Consider the following 23,658-nt stretch of genomic DNA (forward strand, 5'->3'; position numbering starts at 1 on the left):
CGTTCACGTCTTAAATCAATGCTACCTCTTTTAATAAGTTCTTAAAATGTGAGAAATATAGCAACATCTCATGAGACCAATATTCCCCTGGTTATAACTCAAGAAATATGTTTCATACTATCCATATTTTATTGAGATTATTTAAAATATTAAAATTATGTACAGACTTCACAAAGTATTTAGTTGCTTCAAATAGATTTCATATATGTTCTTAAAGACTAGAAAACCTCAATTTTGCATATAATCAATATTAAAATGGAAGTTCATTAATTACCATTCACTTAAATGACTTCCTTAAGTTGTCTACAAAGAGACAGTATGTTCTGTTCTAATTATTGCATACACCAGAATGTAAAATAAATGCACTGCTTTGAAAAGTACTTTTTGACTCTGGCTATACTTCCTACTTAATATTCTTTTATTAGTTACATTCTCTAGTAACTAATTTCTATGCGATGTTATGTTTGATGTTACATTTGTTGTTAGTTATCCTCTTTATTCTGAATCCATTTCTTTCTTGTATAAGGTAAGGAAACTTCTGGAAACATTTCCTATATCCCTCCCCAATAAAAATAGAAAATCTAGAATGTAGAAGGATATAAAAACCTAAATAATTCATTTATGAAAGGCACACCAGTCATTTTAGTCTAGGCAAATAACTTTAAACTATAGTAAACAATAGAAGTTGAAGGGAGACCAAAAGCCTTTTGAATCAGAAAGACAAACTGTTAACAAGAGAGCTTTAATAGGTATATTGAAGTTAAGTGGTGGAAACCCCCACATGACTCTAGAGAGGCCATGCTAGCTAGCTACATGAAAAAGCAAGTTTCACATGAAAATAACACCAGACAGACTAGTGATCTGGCCAGAAAATGTTAAGTAACAGCAGAAAGACAACTGGGCAAGAGAAGATACATTTTTCAAATATGATATCCTGCTTCAATTTTGAGAGAAGAGAAAAAATTAACATGGAGATAATGTGGGATGACCAGAATCTTCCCAGCAAAGACTCCACCTTTATAAAGGATGACACCTTCCATAAAGGGAAGGTCCAAGAACCTTCAAAGACCAGGATTAGGGACAATTGCTAGAGAGTCATCAGCAAAGTAGACAAAGGATGTCCTGAGACTCTAGAGGGGAAAGTTAGAGACTAATGTAAAATATGGTGACTATTTTTTTTATGGTGACTATTTTTAAAATACCGTATCATATATTTGAAATCTGTTGAGAGAGTAGAAATAAGGAAAATGATAATCATGCAAAGTGATGGTTTGTTAACCAGTTTGTGGTGATCATTTCATGATGGATACTCCTGTCAAAATATCAAGTTGTGTATCTCAAGTACATACAAACTTTGTCAATTCTACCTCAGTAAAGATGTAGGGAAAACATGATAAAACAAAGAAAAACTTAGTACATGTTGAGAAATCTAAGAGGCCAAATTGGAAATAGGGTGCAAAATAGAGAGTCACATGTTACTCTGCATTTAATACCAAGGTGAAAGAAATCCCAAAAGGAAATAAATTCTGTGACAAATATACACAAGAAGTGAAATCCCTGAAATTTATATGAAGGAGGAAATGGTTGATCTGGGCTCTCACCAGGGAATATCTATTGATTGTTAGCAATTATCCAAAATAGAAATTTCCTTACTGACATCTAGAGTACTAATAGTCGGATGTTGTATAATCATAAATTCTTTCATAAATCACCAGGTGAACATTATTGTTTCATAAATCATCAGCACCCCATGGTTTATAAGGGCTTTTGGGGTCCAGCAATTGCCTCTAAAACATTATGATAGGGGCTCAGTTCTTCGACCAAAATTTGAAGTTGATAATTAGCAAGATGGCTAACTTACCATGTTTTCACTCATATGTGGATCTTGAGAAACTGAACAGAAGACCATGGGGGAAAGAAAGGGGGGAAAAAAAGATACAAACAGAGAGGGAGAAAGGAAAGCCACAAGAGACTATTAAATACAGAGAACAAACTAAGGGTGGATGGTGGGGTGGGGAAGAAAGAAAATGAGTGATAGGCATTGAGGTGGGCACTTTTTGGGATGAGCACTGGGTGTTGCATGTAAGCCAATTTGATAATAAATTATATTCATTAAAAAAATATATTAGTCTAGACCAAAGTGGAAGAAAATATAGCATCACACACAAAAGTTTGGAACAAGAATGACATGGGGAAGAGTATACCTATAGAAGCTTAAAGACAAAGAATCCACCCACCATCCCTCATGAGTATTCACTAGCCGCTCCCAAATGTAGCTGGTTGTCCGTTCATTCTCCTCTTATTCCTTCCTAAAAGAATTCCTATTTTATGTTGCAGGTGATGCAGCCAGGTAAAAAATATATTGCACTTCTCAGCTTTTTTTGTAGTTGCGATGGCGTGTATCTTAGGCCTTTGGTAAAGGTAACGTATGCCAGTGGCATAGAGTGAAGAATTAACCTTAACCTAAAGAACTATCTTATCTTTGTCTGCAGCTTACTGGCATGATCTATAGGCCCCTGACATGTCCTTCCTAATAAGAGTGTTTTTGGCCACTGGACAGTCTAACATTGTGATTTATGATGGAAGCTTTGAGACATGCCATATCATTTTCAAACTCCAGGGCAACTTGGGACTAAATATACTATCCTTAACCTCCAGGAGAGGTTGAGAATGAAAGTTCAGCCACATGAGCATTATGTCATACATAGTGCCACAAAGAAACTGGATACTAAAGGATACTAAGGGTGAGCCTTGCAGGTCAGCAATACTCCATATGTGTGGCCACACGTTGACATACAGAACGGTAATACATCCCTGTGTAATATACAAAATACATGGACATTTTGTGTTTGGATCCTCACAAACCTTGCCTTATGTATTTCTTCCTTTAACTACTTTCAATGTGTATCTTTTTATTATGATAAAACTAAAATTTGTATGTATTGTGTTTTCCTGATGTGTTCGCCAGTTTGGGCTCTATTTAAATTTCCATAGGTTGAGTATCTTCTAAACAACAGAAACTTACTTCTCACAGTTCTGAGAGTTAGAAGTCTGAGATCAGGGTGCCAACATGGTCAGGGTCTGGTGAGAGCTGCCTTCTGGGCTTCAGACTGCCAACCTCTGCTCTGTTCTCAGTGGTAGAAACAGCTAGAGAACTTTCTGGGGTCTCTTCTATAAAAGCATGAACCCTACTCATCAGGGCTGCACTCTCAGCTGTGGGTGCAGGGCTAAGCAAATCACAAAAGTGCAAGTCAAAAGCTTCAGTACTGTGACCCAAAGCCCTTACCACCATATACCAGCACCTTGGGTTACGATTTCAACAGAAGGATTTGGAGGGGCACAAATATTCAGTCCATATCACTAGAGTTCAGTGAGTCATTCCAGTGAATTATCAAACCTGAGGGTGACTGTGGAAAGATCCCCACATTTGTTACCAACCACAAATGGGTGTAGCTCCAGGGAGCCCTGGATTTTTGGCATCTGAAGTGACATCAGTCCTATGGGAACTGTTCCCTCAGACTGTGTTTGCTAAGCTTTTTGAAAAGGGTGATCCCAAGCAGCAGAGAGCAGGAAGAATGAGCTACAGAAAGACAGAAGCAAGGAAAGGGTGAATAACTTAGCTGGCATACACCCTAGGAACTGGAACTCAGTCTCAGTCTCTGAAGGACCAGACAAGTATTCAATCCTTCTCCCCCACTGCTTGAAGGTCAAGATATTCTTGAGGCAGAGAAGCACCTATATAGGTAACCAGTCACCGATAGCACAGACAATGGTGTCCACCACAGATGCATGAAATCGAGTAGCTGAGGAGAGAGACACAAGACACTGAGACCTCTGCTACCTATATAATACATTTCCAGCCAGTGAGATGTGAGTGGAAGTCTGCTGGATTTGGAGAAAGCTTTCATTTTCCTAATGAAGCATATATATAGATATAGATAGATAGATAGATAGATAGATATAGATATAGATATAGATATATAGATATATATAGATATATAGATATATAGATATATAGATATCATTGTCACCCTGCCTTCCTGGATCATTTTTTCTGCTTGGAAAAGGAATATGATGTCTAGCACTAGAGGAGACAGGTTAGACTGTGGGGCAACCTGCATATGGGAAAGGCTAAGTCAATCACAAAGTGCAAGTTAAATATTCCAAACTATTGTTATAAAAGAAAAATAAGTCCCTGTTTTTTGAGCCAAAGTAAATTGGGTTTTTTCTACCAGGAGTAGGACACATTCCTAACTGAGACACTGGTCATGCAATAAGTAATGTTGATGTTGATTCACCAGCCTTTTGAATGTAACGCTCCTTCTCAGTTATGCTTGTTAGTCAAAAGCTACAGACTCACTGAATCTAGCCTTCTATTCTCACTGATTAAAGTTTTCACCCTAGCAACTTTCGAGCCCAAAACTTCTCAAAATAGCTTATTCCACAGACTGTTGTCTGAAACATTCTGATGGCATAAAGTGCGATTAGGAAAAAAAGAGTATATTTATCCAGGGCTTACTTTTTAAATATATACTTTTTAGAAAAACAAAAGAAAGAAGACACAAAGAGTATTTTTCTTCAAGTAAACAATGATCAAGGTGCTAATATAAAATATATTCAGTTTCCCCTCTCCCCCACCCCCCCCCATCAACCCTCAGTTTGTCCTCTATATTTAAGAGTCTCTTATGGTTTGCACCCCTCCCTCTCTGTAACTATTTTTCCCCTTCCCTTCCCCCATTGTCTTCGGTTACATTTATCAAGTTCCACATGAGTGAAAAAATATGATATCTGTCTTTCTATGTAAGCAATGAATCATGCATGGGAATCTACCTCCAAAACCAAGAGCATGCTATACACACTGTATGTTAGCCAAGTTGACAATAAATTATATTTAAAAAATAATAAGAAAAATAAAAATCTCAATACATAAAAAAATTTTTTTTAATATGTTCAAATAGTAGTAACTGTATTCGCCACATTAGGGACATAGGTTCCTAAATTTAGACTAGCTTTGATTTCTTTTTTTCAGAAAACCATGGGTTTTTTTTACTGATTATGGTGACAAGGTCAATTTTCTGGACCTGAACACAGATTATTAGACATATTAAAAACTGTTCAACATAATTTATCACAAGAAAATATTTTTGAAGAGTTGTTTTATAAAAGGCAACACACAAACATACACACACACACACACACACACACACACACACACACGAGTCCCTAATGACAGGAACATGAATTAAATTTATCCTTTGTAGAAAGCTTGAATGTTATTCATCAGAAAATAACTACTCAACATTGTTTATTCCAATTCCAGCTCAGCTCCTGGAATCTCAGATTCCTGAGGGAACCAGTATTGATTCCCTTAGGCCCCTGCTCTAAACTCCCCAATTAGAAGGAAGCACAGAAAGACCATGGTGGTAATCAGCCCACACTGCTGCAGAAAGAGAATCCGGAGGCAACTCTGGCGTAAGTAAAACAAAGCAAATCCCATTTTTCAAATCAGCCATGTTTTCATCCCAGCGTGTGCTGGAAATGGTGGAGCAAAAGGGTCAGAACCAAAGTTCCAGTATGCTTCACCCAAAACCAGGAATAAGCCTTTCATCCCTGGTGATACAACAGCAATGAAGGGAGGGAACTGAACTTGGCCGGGTACAAATGAACAAAAGATTGAAAGGCTGATTGATTGAATGAATGAATGAAAAGTATGTTTTTTGTATACTATTGCATGTGTTTTTGTTTGTTTTTTTTGTTTCTTTTTTTTTTTTTGTTTGTTTGTTTTTTTGGTTTTTTTGGTTTTTTTGCATGTGTTTTTATGACCAATTCCGAGTAGCCATTCAATGCCTGGTCCTGTGCTGGGAATTTTACATCAATCACCTCACTTTGTCACATCATTACAAAGCAGCCTTTACTTCTTTCTCTTCCTCTTCCTTTTGAAAACCATTAAAACTATTTCAAAAAGAAATGGTGATGAAACTTATAAGTTTAAAGACTCTCTCCCCACTCCCATGCCCAAGGATAACCACTAAACATTTGATGTGATTCCTTCTTGAGCTTTTTCATGGATAAATAAAGAAAATGAGAAAAAGAGAGAGTGGATGTGAATAAAAGTGTTATTTTTAAAGGGTCCACACATTATGTATTATTCTGCAGCTTTCTTTGCTCATTTGACAGTAAGACAGGAACACCTTTCCATAAGAGCATATATTTATCCCATACATTTTGGCCAGTGTGTTGATCCCATAATAAGTTTCTCTTCTGATTTATTTAACTCTATTTCCAAATTTTTGCTTTTATAAGCAGTGTTACAATAAACATCATGACCTTCTAAGTAATTCTGTGATCCCATTTTACAGACACTAGACCTGAGGTCAAGGGGAGTTACCCCCTTTGAATCTATGAGGTGGTATGATCAAAATTCCAACCCAGGTCAGCCTATTCACTTTCCCTTCCACCTCACGGTGCTGCATGTAAAGGAAGCTTCAGAAGCACCAGAGTTCAGTATAGGGTAGTCACGCTTGGGGGGTTGTCTCTTCTACTGGTTGTCCATAGTTCTTGAAAAAACGTCCCCCAATATCTCATGCATTTTATTTAAATTCAAGATGATTACATTGAAATGGTAAATGTCAGGATTCTATCAAGATTCTAAGCCGAGTAGACTCATGAGAATTCTAGCTTCCTCTGACCAGTGCCTTCACCCACTGGATAGAAGTCTCCTTGAAAGGGCTCTATTTCAACCCTTAGCCCTCACTAAATGTTGAAGAGCACTATTTCTTTTTCCATCACTACAGAATTAAGCCACTCTATTCTTCAAGATATTTGAAAAAACCAGACTGCCCAGGAAACATTAACAACAGGTGCAGTTTGCTAAACTCTCCACCACTAAATGCACTTTCTTAGCTAAAACTGATCATCTCATCTATGGAGCTACAGCTCTGCCTGGCTTTAGTGACATGAGTACAGGAGATTTCTACTGATATAGTGGGGACATGGCTTTTCCTTTGTGAGGGATTTCTGTTATTGAGTAATATTTAAGGCGCATGAAAATATATTTAAGATAATGTAACAACTATTCATGGAGCCACCATCTAACTTCTAGGACTTGCTTTTTGCTGCTCAGCATTCCATTTGAGAAATTTATCCACGTGGATTTTCTGGCTCCAGCTTACTGAATTTTCACTACTTTATTTAATAGTATATTTTTCTGTGATCAACAATGCTTTTTGTGTGTGTATAAATATATTTATATGGGTACACTTACACGTGCATGTATTCATGTGTATATATATATCCTTGCTTATGTGGTCAAGAATTTCTCTAGAATATGTACCTATAATGGAAATTCAGGAAGGCGTATATTTAATTTTACTAATATTTCCAAATTTGCCCCCAACATGATTATGCTAATTTACCTTCTACCAGAAATATATTATTCCACATCTTCACCAAAACTTTGCATTTTAAACTGAAGAATACAAAATTATTTTTCAATGCACCATTAATATATAATTATCAAATAACTAGTGAGTTGTGTTTACTTTCACATTTCTGTTGACCATTTAGGTTTTCTTTTCTATAATATCCTGATTGTATATTTTGTAAATTTTTCCCTTGGGATAATTTATAGAAATTCTTTACATATACTGGATGCTAATTACCTGACATTTATATATGTTGCAAAAAAAAATTACCTAAGTAAATTTCTAGTCAGTATTTAGCCTCTTCTCTTTTACAATGTTGGTATTTTTAATTTAAAAATGGTTGGATTTTCAATGTTTTATTTTTTGTGCATTCATGTCCTATTTAAGTATTTTTCTGTATATCTAAGTCATGAGTATTTTGTTTTGTTTTACTCTCAAATCTTTACAATTCAAATCTTTAATCCATTTGGAAATTATTTTCATAAAATGTAAAGTAAGAATACAGGATTATTTTTCATGTGTATAAACATTTATAGCACCAATGTATTGGACCATTTTTCACTGACGTACATGCTCCTGGCTTCATACATCAAGCTTCCAGAGGCCCATGGGCCTGTCTTTTATTTCTTTTTATGGATTCCATTGATCCATTTGTCCACCCTCACACCATTCCACACGATAATGTCTTTACTACTATCACTTTTTAAGAAGTTCTGATTCTGATAGAGTAAGTTCTCATCCTCTTCTCCTTTAAAATTGTCTTTGCTATTTTTAGATATTTTCTCTCCCACATAAATTTTAGAATAAGTTTGTCAAGATGTATGTAAAATTCTTCCAAATTTGCTTAGAATTACATTGAATTTGTAGATTAATATGGGGGGGGGGGATGTAATGTTTATAATATTGAGTTCCTCTCCATGATCCTGGTCTGTTTGGGTCTTCTTTAAGCCTTTAAATAAAGTTGTATTATCTCAATAAGGGTCATGAACATTCTTTCTTAGATTTATGCCTAGACACTTTATTTTTGATGTTATTATAAAATAAATTTTTTAATAACACTTTTGATTCCTGGTGAACAGAAATGCAATTGATTTGTTTATATTAAACTATTATTAAATAACTTTACTAGGCTCACTAAGAATTTATCTGCCAATTCTCTAGGATTTTTTATAGAGACAATTACATTATCTAAAGCTAATAACAGTTGTGGTTTTTCCTCATAATCATTTTACCTTTCATGTCTTCTGCATTTTGTTCTGGCTTCTGAAAAAATACTGAACAGATTCAGTCATAACAAGCATCCTTGTCTTATTTTTTATAGGCACTGTGTCTCATGATTTAATAGTAATTATGTTTAGTCCAGCAATGTGGTAAGTAACTTTTACCAGGTTATAACAGTCTCTACCTTTTTTCATTTTTGTTCTATTGAATCATGAAAAATTATTGAATTTTACCAAACAATTGTTCTGTACCTATTGAGATCATATGGCTTTTTAAAGAATACATCGATATGGCAAATTACATCAATAAAATTTCAAATGTTAAAAAATGCTTTAATTCCTGGGATAAATACAAATAAGTCTTGATTACTGATGGTAAGTACCTTTTCGCTGCTTCTGATGTTTCTTTCCTGCAAGAAAACTCAGTCTGTATAATCGCAGACTCTCTATCCCCATCTTATCCACTAAGTTCATAAAAAGATGGCATGACAAGTCTGATTAGTAAAACTGAGAACAATCTGGCATGTTTTGCCCTGCCTTAATTCTTAGCAGCAGTCAACCTACTAAAGCCCACGCTCCCCTGAACTTCCAGAGGCACTTTCCCACCATGTGCAAGAGGCATGTTCCTATCACTGTCATTAAGACTGGGTGGGAAAAATATCAACTTATGGTGTTCATTGGCAGCAAATAATTTGACTAATAAACTTACAATTTGGGGCATGCCTGGCTGGATCAGTTGGGTGAATATGCAACTGTTGATCTTGGGGTTGTGGGTATGAGCCCCATGTTGGATGTAGAGATTACTCAAAAATAAAATCTTTTCAAAAATAAATAAATAAATAAATAAACCTAAAATTTTCCCCCAGGTGTCCAAAGGTGATATTATGGTCCCCATACAGACATTATCTTTTATTTATCAACTTGTTCAAATTCAAAAAGGAAGAGAATAGATATTTACAAGAGCCTCTTTGATATCCTAGAAACTGTTTAATACATGAATGGATTTGGTCAATGAATGTGTATTTAAGTTGTTTGCATCTAAATTCACAAATGAGGTTGGGTCTAATTTTCTTTTCTCATATTTTACTTATTTTGGTTCCAATGCAATATTGACATGAATTGGAAAATGTTCTTTATTGTGATTTTCAGGAAGAGCTTACATAATATTAGAATTCATTTGTTCCATAAATGCATGATAGAACTTTCCTATAACACAATGGGGACAAGTGTTTGTTTGAGTAAACTTTAAAATATCAAGTAAAGTCATTTAATGGTTTTAAAATATTTAAATATATTTAAATATTTCACACACACACACACACACACACACACACACACAATCACTCCAACTGTTATCACTACGCATTTAATCTACATTTTTCCTAAAAAGTTTTTTTAAACAAAATAAATTTTCCAAATTATATGTATGGAATAAAACACAGTTCGACAAACATCATGTAGTAGCAAACAAGTATAAAATGCATAGTAAGTTTTATTACTATGTTTGACTTTCCTGGGTAAATGAATCAAGGCAGGAATGGAGTTTATTCCATTTTTTCCCCAAAAGAACAAACAATAGGGGAAAAAATAAGGAATTGTTATTTTAAATGTAAAGATTTCTGGTCTACGGAGAATACTATAGACAAAGATAATAGACAACAGAATGCAAGAAAATTTTTGTCAAGTCAATAACAGAGTGCTCAAACTATATAAAGGAAGAGCATCCATCCATAAATTGACCCACAGAGATATCGATAAAAAATATGATTCCAAAATTCTACAAATATATGCTATACAAAGATCAAATTAGTTTCTGGTTAGAAAATAAAACAAATTAAAATGGAGATGTCACTTTACAAGTATTTTCTGGTATAAAAACTATTAAGAAAATACCAATGTTCCCCAAAAAGTGAGGATATGGGAACCCCCATGAACAATTAGCAGGAATGCACACTGGTGCCTCCATTATGCAATGTGATCTGGAAAACTTGGTCAAAATAAATACATGCATACTCTAAGAGTCAACATTTTTTGTTCCTAGAAAAATTTAGTTATTTGTAGTGGACATACAGTGGAAATAAAAAACACTGAGTTATTTGTGGTGGAAACAAGTTGTAGGTGGCCGACTACCCATTGTTAGGAAAGCACATAGGTAAATTATGATAGATGGACACCATAGAGTAATGTTACTCAATATGTGGTCCCTGAACCAGCACCCCAGGTCCTGGACTCTCTGTTTCCACTCAATGATGTGATAAGAATTGAAAGTGAGATTAAGCATCTAAAACTATTACAGAATTTTGACAATGCTGATAATTTTTTATTGCTATATGCAACAATATTGATCCATGACATATAACAAATTTTACAAAGAAAATGGTCCTTTACCATAGACAACTTGATAAACACTTCCATAAAAGACTCTACTTGGGCATGAGTCCATGATAATGGAGGGAGCAGAATTAGTAAGGACACAGAAAGAGTAAGGTGAGACTACAGAAAAAAATTAAAGCAAGATCATATAGAAATTTATGGGTAAATCAAGATTTTCATACCTAATAATTTATGTAAAATGGGATTTATGAATTAAAATGTATACAGCATAAAAGAAAGCTTAATTTTTAAAAGTATGTTTTCATATGTCCCCTAATTAATAGATTTAAGAAATATATTTAACAAAAGCTTAAATTCTTAGTATAATTAAAGAGTCAGTTTTCACTCTCATAACAAAGAAACCAATCCATGGCAATTCTCCCAAAACATAGATCTAAATTATCTAAAGTCAGATGTCAAGGTATAGACTTTAAATGTGAGTCAATTGTCTCATAGAAAATATCCTCTGACTCCATTGTGAAACCAAATACTATACCATTGCCAATTCCAAAATTAGAGGACCACAAAGTCTTAGCTTTCTCTGCTCTTCTTTCTTTACACCTTTCCAGCTGATACTTAATCTTTGCTAACCATGGAACAAAACAATGGCACTGAAATAAGTGAGTTCATTCTCCTGGGATTTGCTGGTCAACGCAAGTCTTGGCATATTCTCTTCATAGTATTTCTAGGGATCTACGTGGCCATCCTAGTGGGCAATATTGGAATGATCCTACTCATCAAGATTGATTCTTGCCTTCATACCCCGATGTATTTTTTCCTCCAACACTTGGCATTTGTTGATCTCTGCTACACCTCTGCTATCACTCCCAAAATGCTGCAAAACTTTATACAAACAGAGCAATCCATCTCATTCATAGGGTGTATGGTGCAATTACTAGTCTATGGTGCTTTTGCAACGACTGACTGTTACATCTTGGCTGCAATGGCAGTGGACCGGTATGTCGCCATCTGCAATCCACTCCGCTATCCAGTAGTCATGTCCCAGAGAGTCTGCATTCAACTCCTATTTGGCTCATACTTCATAGGTTTTCTAAATGCCTCTGTAAACACAAGTTTTACTTTTTCACTGAGCTTTTGCAAATCCAATAAAATTAACCACTTTTTCTGTGATGAACCCCCAATTTTAGCTCTCTCTTGTTCCAACATTGACTTCAACATCATGCTGCTAACTGTCTTTGTGGGGTTTAACCTAATGTTCACTGTGCTGGTTGTCATCTTTTCCTACATATATATCCTGGCTGCCATCCTGAAGATATCTTCCATTGCAGGGAAGAAAAAAACCTTCTCCACGTGTGCCTCCCACCTGACAGCAGTCACTGTTTTCTATGGGACTCTGTCTTACATGTATCTGCACCATGGGACCAATGAGTCTCAAGAGCAAGAAAAAATGGCTTCTGTGTTTTATGGCATTATGATCCCCATGTTAAACCCCCTCATCTACAGCCTGAGAAACCAAGATGTGAAGGAAGCCCTAAAAGTGGTTACAAAGAAGTGCTTCTGGTTTGATCATTGATTTCTGATTTTTTACACTTGTAAACAAGACTGACAGTGCCAGTTTTTAAGAAATCAAAACCAAACTTCCAAGCAACATAAGAAAATTTGCTCAATCTTTCTAATACTGAGCTGCAAATTAAAGTTTAACAGTGAGATAACCAGTTTAAAGTAACTGGCAAAACTGAAAAAGAATCATAACACTTACTAATTGCTGTGATGCAAGGGCAATCATGCTCTCATTCATTGTGAATGGAAAATTGAAGTGTTACTTCACCCTAGAAAGTATCTGGCAATATCGTTTTTTATGTTTTTAAATTTATTTTTGAGAGAGAGAGAAAGAGAGACAGAGTACAGGTGGGGGGAGGACAGAGAGAGAGGGACACATAGAATCCGAAGCAGGCTCCAGCTCCGAGCTGTCGGCACAGACCCTGATTTGAGGGGGGGGGGGGGGGGGCAGCGGGTTTCAAACTCACAGACCATGAGATCATGACCTGAGCTGAAGTTGGACGCTTAACCAACTGAGCCACTCAGGCACCCCGGCAGTATCTTTTTTAAACAAACAAAGAAACATCTTCAATTCAGAATTTCAGACGTGTAAACTGATCTATGGAAATAGAAATTCCAGTCTATAAGGTCATATATTTAATAGGTATTAAATTGCAGCATTGTTTAGGAAGATAAGACCAAGAAAGTGAATATTGTTCAGTAGGGAAATAAATTCGTATTTGTTATGATTCCAAAATCCGTATCTGTTGCTACATAGCAAGTTTCTACAAATTTAAGGGCTTAAAACACAATTATTATTTTATGCTTTTATGGGTCAGGAATGTGGACACTGCTTAAGTACACCCTCTGAGATGCTACAATCAAGGTGTCAACCAGGACTGAGAACTGAGGCTCAACTGGGGATCCAGTTTCCAAGCCCCCTAATGTAATAGACAGGACTCATCTCCTTGCAGTTGTAAGACTGAGATTCCTGCCTTCCTACTCGCCGCCAGCCAGAGGTTTCGCCCAGCTCTTAAAGGCTATCCACAGTCTTTTCTGTGTGACCCTCTCCATAACCCCTCTCATAACATGGCAGTTTACTTTTCAAAGCAGGGAAGCCATACGGTTGATCGGTATATATACCATGTGAAACAAAACACACCTCTATGCCCAAATCATACTGCCATTTCAAGAGTCAGTCTCTCCTTGAAGTTTTCCCAGCTTAGCCTTTGTTTCCTGCCAACTTTCTACCCCTTGGGGGTAATTCTTTCTTCCACTGAGTACCTACAGCACTTTATTTATTATTTATCACTTCCTATATAAATTACTTACTTATAAGACTCTCACTACCATTTATACCATTGTCTTTCTATGACCTTTTAACATCTGGTATAGAGCCTTAGACACAGTAGGTATTCTATAAATATTGAATGAATAACTGGTGATAAAATACAATAATACTGACAGCTTTCTAACTGTAAGTTCTGTGAGTATGTAGCCTACACTAGTGGTCTTTAAAAACCAATCTGTGGGCAGCAGTATTCAAATGACCAGGAAAAGTTTTTAAAGTGCAAATAATCATTGCTTAGTCCTGGAGGTATTGATTCAGTAACATTAGCCAGAGGCCAATAACTATAAATATCTATACATGCAGAGTGTTTCTTTAGTTGCATGGTCCACTGGAAAGCAGTATTTAAGAGCACAAGATTTTAAATAGTTTACTATGTAGTTGATGTCCCAACCCTGTCACTTGCCAGTACTGTCCTTTACAAATTATTTCATCTTTCAAACCTTGTTTCCCATAACAATACATATCTCAAGACATTTTTTTTTTGTTTGCTTGTTTGTTAGTAATAGGTAAGCTAAAGAATAGAAATCATAGTACCTGGCACTAAGGTGTGGCAGTCTTTATAAAAATACCCTCATTTCTCTCTCTCTCTCTCTCTCTCTCTCTCTCTCTCTCTCTCTCTCTCAGTAAAAAGTCTCCCAAAACAAAACCAAACAAAAAGTCTCCCAGGGTTTGCAACATGAAATCTTTCCCCTCTGGAAAACTCCTCTCTTTCAGCAGAAAACTAACCAATGAAGACTGTTTTCTTTGATCCTGTCTCAGCATCTAGAGGCACAGACACTCGAGGGAACAGACACTTACTCCCATACCTCAACTATACACTCTTTTTGTGGAGAAATCACTTGGTGAAACATAAGCCTGCACTAGCTGGGGGAGGGGTGGAGGGGTGGAAATCTAAAGACAAATCCCCTGTAAATAAATCAAATTGAATTTTTCCTGTTCAGCTGTGCATTATTTTGACAGGGGGGAACCACAATCAAATCTATAGGGTTAGAGCCAATGTGCCAATATAATTAACTCCAAGGGTGGGTACAGTCATCTTATCTTCAGCAAAGTAAAAATGCAAATGGAGAGAGGAAATTATCAATCATATTGAGAAATTATGAAACGGTCAGAGAGATGACAGCTAACATATTAGCCATGATGTCCCCAGCTGAACTGAACAACTTTTACAGAATATAAGCAATAATAAGACAAGGCCACTCCACGAGTGAGATGAATTCAGACAGAGAAAAGGCCAGTCTTGCGACGATGTCTGAAAAGTGACAGGAACAAGAACTCAAATATTCCCCTTTCCAACAAAAGTAGTAAACATCCCTTCCCTAACCACTTTAATGTCTCTCTTTCTGGTATAAATTACTAAAGTGTCTAATCATCAAATTCCTGGTAACACTCAAAACAGAACTTGTGTCCACTTCCTAAATCCTTCTTCGAATCACCCAGCGCAGGTCTAAATCCTTCAAAAGTCCTTCCCAGTTTCCTCTTATCCAACACGCGGGGCGCTCTGAGATGCGACGTGGTTTTCCTCACTGCAGCAGGTGAAGGAGGTCTGTCTACATCTGGGCTCCTGGTGTTGGTTGGCTATTGTGTGTTGACGGTGAGAACTGTGCCATGTGCATCTATTACCTCTCTTGAATTTGGCTTCTCTTTGTTACTCATTTTCTTACCGCAAAAGAAACTAATATGTGCCCATGATCTTTTAAAATATAGCTGGTCTTAAAGTTATTTTTATTCCTCAGCTTTAAGTTTGCCATATATTTTTCCAGATGGAGTTTTCCTCACATAAGCTCGCGCGCGCACAAACACACACACACACACACACACACACACACACGCATAAACACACACAGATTTTTAGTTAAAAAACACTTCACATACTATATACATTTTTCTGCAAAATGCTTTACTTACCTAACAGTACGTTATTAACAGTTTTTCTAAAAAATACACATAGATCTACCCCATTATTTTGGGGTGTTTCATGGAACCATAAACTATAGATTCACTCTCACTTATTTTAGCATCCCCCTACCTACTGCTTATATTTTGGTGTAAAAAAAAAAACAGTACTTTGTAGAATCCCCTGGATTTCTGGGTTTAAAGTCAATTTTTTCCATCTCCTTCTATCAAAGATAAAACGGAAGTTGAGGGAAATTACAGTTGCTGTCCAAGATCACATACCTACTGGATGCTAGATTCAAGATGCAAATCTCGATCTTTCCAACTACAAAGTCTATCTACTTTTCATGGCAGGTGATATAAAATAAAACCTCAAGGTAGCTTGGATACGATATAGTTTGGACAACTCCAAAATGCTTGTATTATTCATCCAGTTAAAAGCCCCTTCCAGAACTTCTACTTCTTCCCAAGATGGAGTAACAGGGATTGGATTTACCCTCCTACCTGAAACATGAAAAAGTGAACAAAATATATAAACTAATGGTTTGCAAGACACTTGCATCAGGCGATAAAAGACAATGATTCTTGAGAAGCAGCAAACAAATGAGCTCTAAAATTTCCCAGACTTCTGCCTTAAGAAAGTTTCCAGACCACAGTGCAGAAAGGTTAGTAGACTTTCTAAAGGAATGGAGCTGAAAATCTGGAGAGACCAAGGAAACCAGGGTTTGTAGGACAAGACACTGAAGAAAAGGAGTTGCACAGACAGAAAACCCTAGATGTGCAAAGGGCCCCTCAAATATTTAGCTGAAAGCTGGTCAGTACACTTTCTTCCTCTATGCATTTTTTTCTCTCAGTAAAAATATGTAATATCTGTGTCTAAAACTATAGAAATCTGCAATGACCTTTTTGTCGATTTTTCTCTTTTCTAGTAGGTGACACAGGCAGGGATCAAAATAACTTTAAAAGCATATTGCAGAATTCATTCCTTCATTTCATCTATTCCCTGCCTTGTTCCCAGGAAAAGTTTAAAGTATATTATGGACTCTCTAAACACAAATTTTAATTTTTATTCAAGAAAGTTTAACACACTATAACACAAAGCCATTTTGTCAGATGTCATTCTGCAAAGGTGATTTTAATGTTGAAATGCCCATTTAATAAGTGAACATAAGCTTAATATTTGAGGCAAATTATTCTGCAAAACTTCATCACAGATGATCAGAGATTGAGGTAACTTCCGTGAACACCAGCACTGTAATCCAATGATGTATAAAAGAATAGAAGGTGAGGAATGTACCTCCTTGATCCTTGTGAGTTTTCATATTTTCTGGCAGATGTGAGCATAAAGAGAAGCAGAGACATTGGTAGAAAAATGAGACCTTTGCCCTAAGAATTGTAAAAGGGAACCTGGAGAAAATCAAACACTGGGAATAAGTCTCTTGGAAAATCATTTCATGGAAGAATGGAATTACAACAGCATCATTTCATGGACAAAATCCATGGATGTTCTTCTTTTATGTAAGACAGTTTATTAAAAGCCTGGAGACAGAATCAGACTTATTATTAACTAAAATTAATATAGGCTTTCTACATGTCCACACATAGAAAATACATTATCTCGTTAGCTTTAACAAAATAATCCTCATTTCAGATTATGAAAAACATGTAATCCCTATTTTCACATTATGTAACTCAGAGCAGTTGAACAATCTGTTCAAACCACATAACTAAATGGTGGAACCAGGGTTTTAATTTAATCCCAGAGACTGCACTCTTGACTAATTAGATAGATAAATGATTGATTGATAGAGAAAGAGAGAGAGAGAGAGAGAGAGCAAGCATTGGAGGAGCAGAGAGAGAGGGAGAGACAGAATCCCAAACAGGCTCTGCACTGTCAGCATAGAGCCTGATGTGGGGCTCAAACTCACAAACTGTAAAATCATTACCTGAGTCAAAACCAAGAGTAGGATGCTTAACCCAATGAGCCACCTAGGCACCCCCAAGGCATTTTTTTAAGTTTATTTATTTTGTGAGATTGAGAGGCGGGGGCGGCTAGCAGAGAAAGAAGGAGAGAAAGAATCCCAAGCAGGCTCGACTCTGACAGTGCAGAGCCTGATGCTGGGCTCAGTCTCACGGACCATGAGATCATGACCTGAACTGAAATCAAGAGTTGGCTGCTTAACCAACTCAGCCACCCACGCACCGCAGAGTGTTCACGGAATTTTTAACAGAGCTCTTGTAACTATATACCTTACCTTTTCATTACCTTTCTGCAGTTCTAATGCCATCGGTCACTTTGTCTGTCCTGAACCCCCAGTGACTCTTCATGCTCCCATATACATATCAGCATAGCAATCACTGCCTTCGTGGAGTTGAACTTGAATATTGCATCAGTTGCCATGATTGTCATCATATTCTCCTGCACATATATCTGGCTGCTGTCCTGAGGATGTGCTCAGGGACAGGGCTGTGGTTCCCACCTAATAACTGGCACCATGTCCATAGGACCCTCTCTTATGTTATTTACAGCCTGATTCTAACAACCCCAGGAAAATAGGAAAGTGACTGCCATGTTTTACACTTGCAATTCCTATGTTGGACCCTTGATCTACAGCCCAAGAAACAAGGAAGTGATGCAAGCAAGAATACAATAGCAAAGAAGTGTTTAGGAACTGGGCCTTGTTTCCTAATATTAGGCACGAGGAAATATCTAAGCAACAGTTTTTCACAAGAAGCTCTTTGCTCAAAGCAATTTCTCCAATGTTGAGATTCCTAAATCCCTAAATTATATGAAAGGTTACCAAATCTTCACAGAGATGAATCTATCTGGAGAGCAACACAGCCCTTCTGCCTAATGAGCAAGCCTCTCTTGCTAATGACTGATCTTTATAAAGAGTATGAAAAAATAGCAATAAATATGCTTACAGCAACATCATTCAAAGAGTATCTGAAAACCAGCCAATGCAATATTAATCTGAGAAAAGCAACATCCACTTCCACGAACAGCTAAGGTAGAAAAGAGAACTTTTTGTACACTGGGAAAGCAGGCAAGAGCCCATAAAGACATCTGAGGTAGATTGGAGTGCAAAAGAAAATATTAAGCAAATATCTATGAAGATCCAACACAGAGCAGAACCTCCAGGATAGTCAACAATAAAAAACTCTTCCCAGATCCTATAAGTACACAGATCTCATATTATCCCATCACCAATAGTGCCCAGATGCTCTCTGCCAATATCTGAAGCCATGAGAGACCCCAGAGACAGAGGACACCTCCAATTGGCCAATGGCTGTGGTGACAGCCATGACCAGCAGTGAGCTACCATAACAGACTTCTGACATCAGGCCTAGCATCATTCTGCCCAGTCACTGGCATGGGCTGGAAAAATGATGGAAAGCTCTCACCCAGCATCACAAAATCTTGTGGCTATGTCAATGTAGACAAGCTCTGTGTGTCAATGCAAACAGTGACAAAATTTCCCTTAACCCAGCATTTCCCAAAATGGAGTCCAGAGAACTTATTCTCACAAGCAGCTCAACATGAAAAGGCTTCCAAGGACAAGAAGTGTAAAAATTGTAAGTTAATAAATATCCTATTTGTTTACCACTGAACTTTCCAGAAGTATATAACACAGGAACGTGCATTTTGAATCTCTACAACAGAAAGAGCCTGGAGTATTTCCCAAATTTGTTGGGCCGCAGGACTCTTTTTAATCTATGGGCCATTGGCTGTACTGTCTTGATTCTAAAATACACATTTCTTTCATGATTTAATATTTCAGATGTTGGGATTCTCTTAAAATCCAATGTACACTTAACAGAGCAATAAAATTATTGTAAAATTCCTGCTGTCAATCTAATATAATATGACATAATATAGGAAATACACATTAACAGTTTGGAACACAAGTGTCCTGTAGTACGGTTTGAAAAATACCTCTTTTTTAAAAAGAGCTGTTTAAATATGTTTATAAAAGTAACTAAAGTGGGCACAACTTGGGCACGGAGCTGGGGGAGGAGCCAAGATGGTGGAACAGCATGGAAAGTTTTTTCTGCATCTCCTGTCCATGAAATACAGCCAGAGCAACACTAAACCATCTTGCACACCTGAAAAACTGATGTGGGGGTTCACACAACAATCTGCACAACCTGAACCACAGAACTCAGCAGGTACGCGGCACGGAGAGGTAAACTGGGGGAGAGAGAAGCCACAGAGGGAAGGATGCTGTTTTTGCGGGGGATAGAGGACGGGGGGGGGGGGGGGGGGGGGGGGGGGGAATACAGAAAAGCACCCCCCCCCCAAAGCAGCTAGAGAGAAAGTGGAAAAGCGAAACAGCCGCAGGGACTGAACTAAAAATAGAGAAAGGAGAAAGGAGAGGGTGTAAATTCCATTAAAACTTTATCAACAGAGGGAGCGCAGAGTCTGAAACTCCGCAGCTCCATACCTGGCGGTGCTCTGGTGAGAAGGGCGAATCCCCAGGAGCAGACTGGGGTCCAGGTGTCTTCAGGCCACATGGCAGAGGCAGTTTCCCTGCTGGGAGGACATCTGGTAGAGGCAAAAGCACACAGGCAAAAGCGCCAGCAGACCCCGGAGAACAACCACATTCGCTGGTGCCAAAGCAGGGTCGTGGAGGGTGAAGCCTGGTGCCAGGTGTGTGTTGTGATTTTCAGTAATCCCTGAAATGCTGCTGCTACACGATCACGTGAATTTTTTCTGGGGTGGACTGGCATCCAGCCACAGTCTCTGGACATCAGCGGTAGCACGGTCTCGCGAACGTTCCTTGGGGCTGCCGCCGAGGCCATTGCTCATTGCTCAGCGAGACCCTCCCACAGAGGATCTGAGCCGGTCAGAGCTGCCATCCCTCCGAACTGAGGTGTCGGGCAATACGGCCGCATCTGAGATAAAACTCAGGAGGGAGGTGCTGCCCAGCAACCTGACGGCTTGGTCACAGACGGTGTAAAAGCGGGGAGTGGATGGAAGCCGGAGAAAAAGGACGGGTGCGTGATTGTTTGTCAGGGAGAGCGCGGAGATCTCATCGGAGAGACTGGATGCCTGGGTGACGCCATGTTCATCCGTCCCACGCATGCGCATACACACCTACAAACGCCACAGCAATCCACCCCAGTGAGCTAAGCAGCGCCATCTACTGGAGAACAGGACCATTACACTAAGCCCGGCCCAACTGGGCCAACCTCGCTCTTCAGGAACACCACAAATTTCTCCACCTGCTTAGTTTACTGACCATAAAGTCCTTCATAGTTTGACTTCTAGGAGAAAACAATGTAATTTCAATCATATTCCAGCCTGTTCGCTGGTCCATCTATTCAATTTTATTTGTTGTTGTTGTTTCTTTTCTTTTTCTTAAATACATAAAAAGAATAAATTTATTTTTGTTTTCAATTTTTATTAAAAATATTTTTCTTTATTTTTTCTACTTTTTTTTATTTTTGTGTAAATTTATCAAATTCTACTTTAATTCCATCATTTCATTTTATTCTATTTCATTGTATCCATTTTCTTAAATTTTCAAGTGTTTTCCCTTTTTTCCCCTTTTTTTCTCTAATCTATCAAGCTCCTTTCAATAACCAGACCAAACCACACCTAGGATCTAGCATGATTTATCTGATTTGTGTGTGTGTGTGTGTGTGTGTTGTTTTTAATTTTTTAGCTTTATTATTTTTACTTATTAATTCCTTTTCTTCCTTCAACATCATGAAACAAGGAATTCACCCCCAAAAGAAAGAGCAGGAAGAAACGACAGCCAGGGACTTAATTAACACAGATACAAGCAAGATGTCTGAATTAGAATTTAGAATCATAATAATAAAAAACTAGCTGAAGTCAAAAACAGATTAGAATCTTTCTATGTGGAGATAAAAGAAGTAAAAGCTAGTCAGGATGAAATAAAAAATGCTATCACTGAGCTGCAATCTCAAAGGGATGCCACAGCGGCAAGGATGGGTGAGGCACAGCAGAGACTCAGCATATAGAGGACAAACTATGGAGAATAATGCAGCAGAAAAAAGAGGGAGACTAAGGCAAAAGAGCACAATTTAAGAATTAGAGAAATCAGAGACTCATTAAAAAGGAACATCAGAATCACAGGGATCCCAGAAGAGGAAGGGAGAGAAAAAGGGGTAGAAGGGTTATGTGAGCAAATCATAGTGGAAAACTTTCCTAACCTGGGGAAAGACACAGACATCAAAATCCAGGAAGCACAGAGGACTCCCATAAGATTCAACAAAAACTGACCATCAACAAGGCATATCATAGTCAAATTCACAAAATACTCAGGCAAGGAAAGAATCATGAAAGTAGCAAGGGGAAAATGTCCTTAACCTACAAGGGAAGACAGATCACGTTTGCAGCAAACCTATCCAAAGAAACTTGGCAGGCCAGAAAGGAGTGGCAGGATATATTCAATGTGCTGAATTGGGAAAATATGCAGCCAAGAATTCTTTATCCAGCAAGGCTGTCATTCAAAATAGGAGAGATTAGAAGTTTCCCAGACAAACAAAAATTAACAGCAACATGCAGAAGGTTGAAACTAGACCACTTTCTCATACCATTCACAAAAATAAACTCAAAAATAAACTCAAAAGGACCTAAATGTGAGACAGGAAACCATCAAAACCATAGAGGAGAAAGCAGGAAAAGACCTCTCTGACCTCAGCCGTAGCAATTTCTTACTTGACACATCCCCAAAGGCAAGGGAATTAAAAGCAAAAATGAACTACTGGGACCTCATGAAGATAAAAAGCTTCTGCACAGCAAAGGAAACAACCAACAAAACTAAAAGGCAACCAGGGGCGCCTGGGTGGCGCAGTCGGTTAAGCGTCCGACTTCAGCCAGGTCACGATCTCGCGGTCCGGGAGTTCGAGCCCCGCGTCGGGCTCTGGGCTGATGGCTCAGAGCCTGGAGCCTCTTTCCGATTCTGTGTCTCCCTCTCTCTCTGCCCCTCCCCCGTTCATGCTCTGTCTCTCTCTGTCCCAAAAATAAATAAACGTTGAAAAAAAAAAATTTTTTTTTAAATTAAAAAAAAAAAAAAAAAAAAACTAAAAGGCAACCAACGGAATGGGAAAAGATATTTGCAAATGACATATCAGACAAAGGGCTAGTATCCAAAATCTATGAAGAGCTCACCAAACTCCACACCTGAAAAACAAATAATCCAGTGAAGAAATGGACAGAAAACATGAATAGACATTTCTCTAAAGAGGACATCCGGATGGCCAACAGGCACATGAAAAGATGCTCAACATTGCTCCTCATCAGGGAAATAAAAACCAAAACCACACTCAGATATCACCTCACGCCAGTCAGAGTGACCAAAATGAACAAATCAGGAGACTATAGATGCTGGAGAGGATGTGGAGAAACAGGAACCCTCTTGCACTGTTGGTGGGAATGCAAACTGGTGCAGCCGCTCTGGAAAACAGTGTGGAGGTTCCTCAGAAAATTAAAAATAGACCTACCCTATGACCCAGCAGTAGCACTGCTAGGAATCTACCCAAGGGATACAGGAGTACTGATGCATAGGGGCACTTGTACCCCAATGTTTATAGCAGCACTCTCAACAATAGCCAAATTATGGAAAGAGCCTAAATTGTCCATCAACTGATGAATGGATAAAGAAATTTTGGTTTATATGCACAATGGAGTACTACGTGGCAATGAGAAAGAATGAAATATGGCCCTTTGTAGCAACGTGGATGGAACTGGAGAGTGTTATGCTAAGTGAAATAAGCCATACAGAGAAAGACAAATACCATATGTTTTCACTCTTATGTGGATCCTAAGAAACTTAACAGAAACCCATGGGGGAGGGGAAGAAAAAAAAAAAGAGGTTAGAGTGGGAGAGAGCCAAAGCATAAGAGACTCTTAAAAACTGAG

At 37.8% G+C, this 23,658-nt stretch overlaps 1 protein-coding gene across 1 annotated transcript; it reads left to right on the plus strand.

Annotated features, from left to right (window-relative positions):
- The first annotated feature begins 11,296 nt into the window (after positions 1 to 11,296).
- LOC122482810 (putative olfactory receptor 5AK3) lies at positions 11,297 to 12,624 on the plus strand. The gene has a single exon (XM_043579105.1). The coding sequence runs from the start codon at positions 11,610 to 11,612 to the stop codon at positions 12,549 to 12,551; it is 942 nt and encodes a 313-aa protein (XP_043435040.1). The 5' UTR covers positions 11,297 to 11,609; the 3' UTR covers positions 12,552 to 12,624.
- Positions 12,625 to 23,658: the final 11,034 nt, after the last annotated feature.

The sequence above is a fragment of the Prionailurus bengalensis genome, chromosome D1, assembly GCF_016509475.1.
Source record: "Prionailurus bengalensis isolate Pbe53 chromosome D1, Fcat_Pben_1.1_paternal_pri, whole genome shotgun sequence".
NCBI lineage: Eukaryota > Metazoa > Chordata > Mammalia > Carnivora > Felidae > Prionailurus > Prionailurus bengalensis.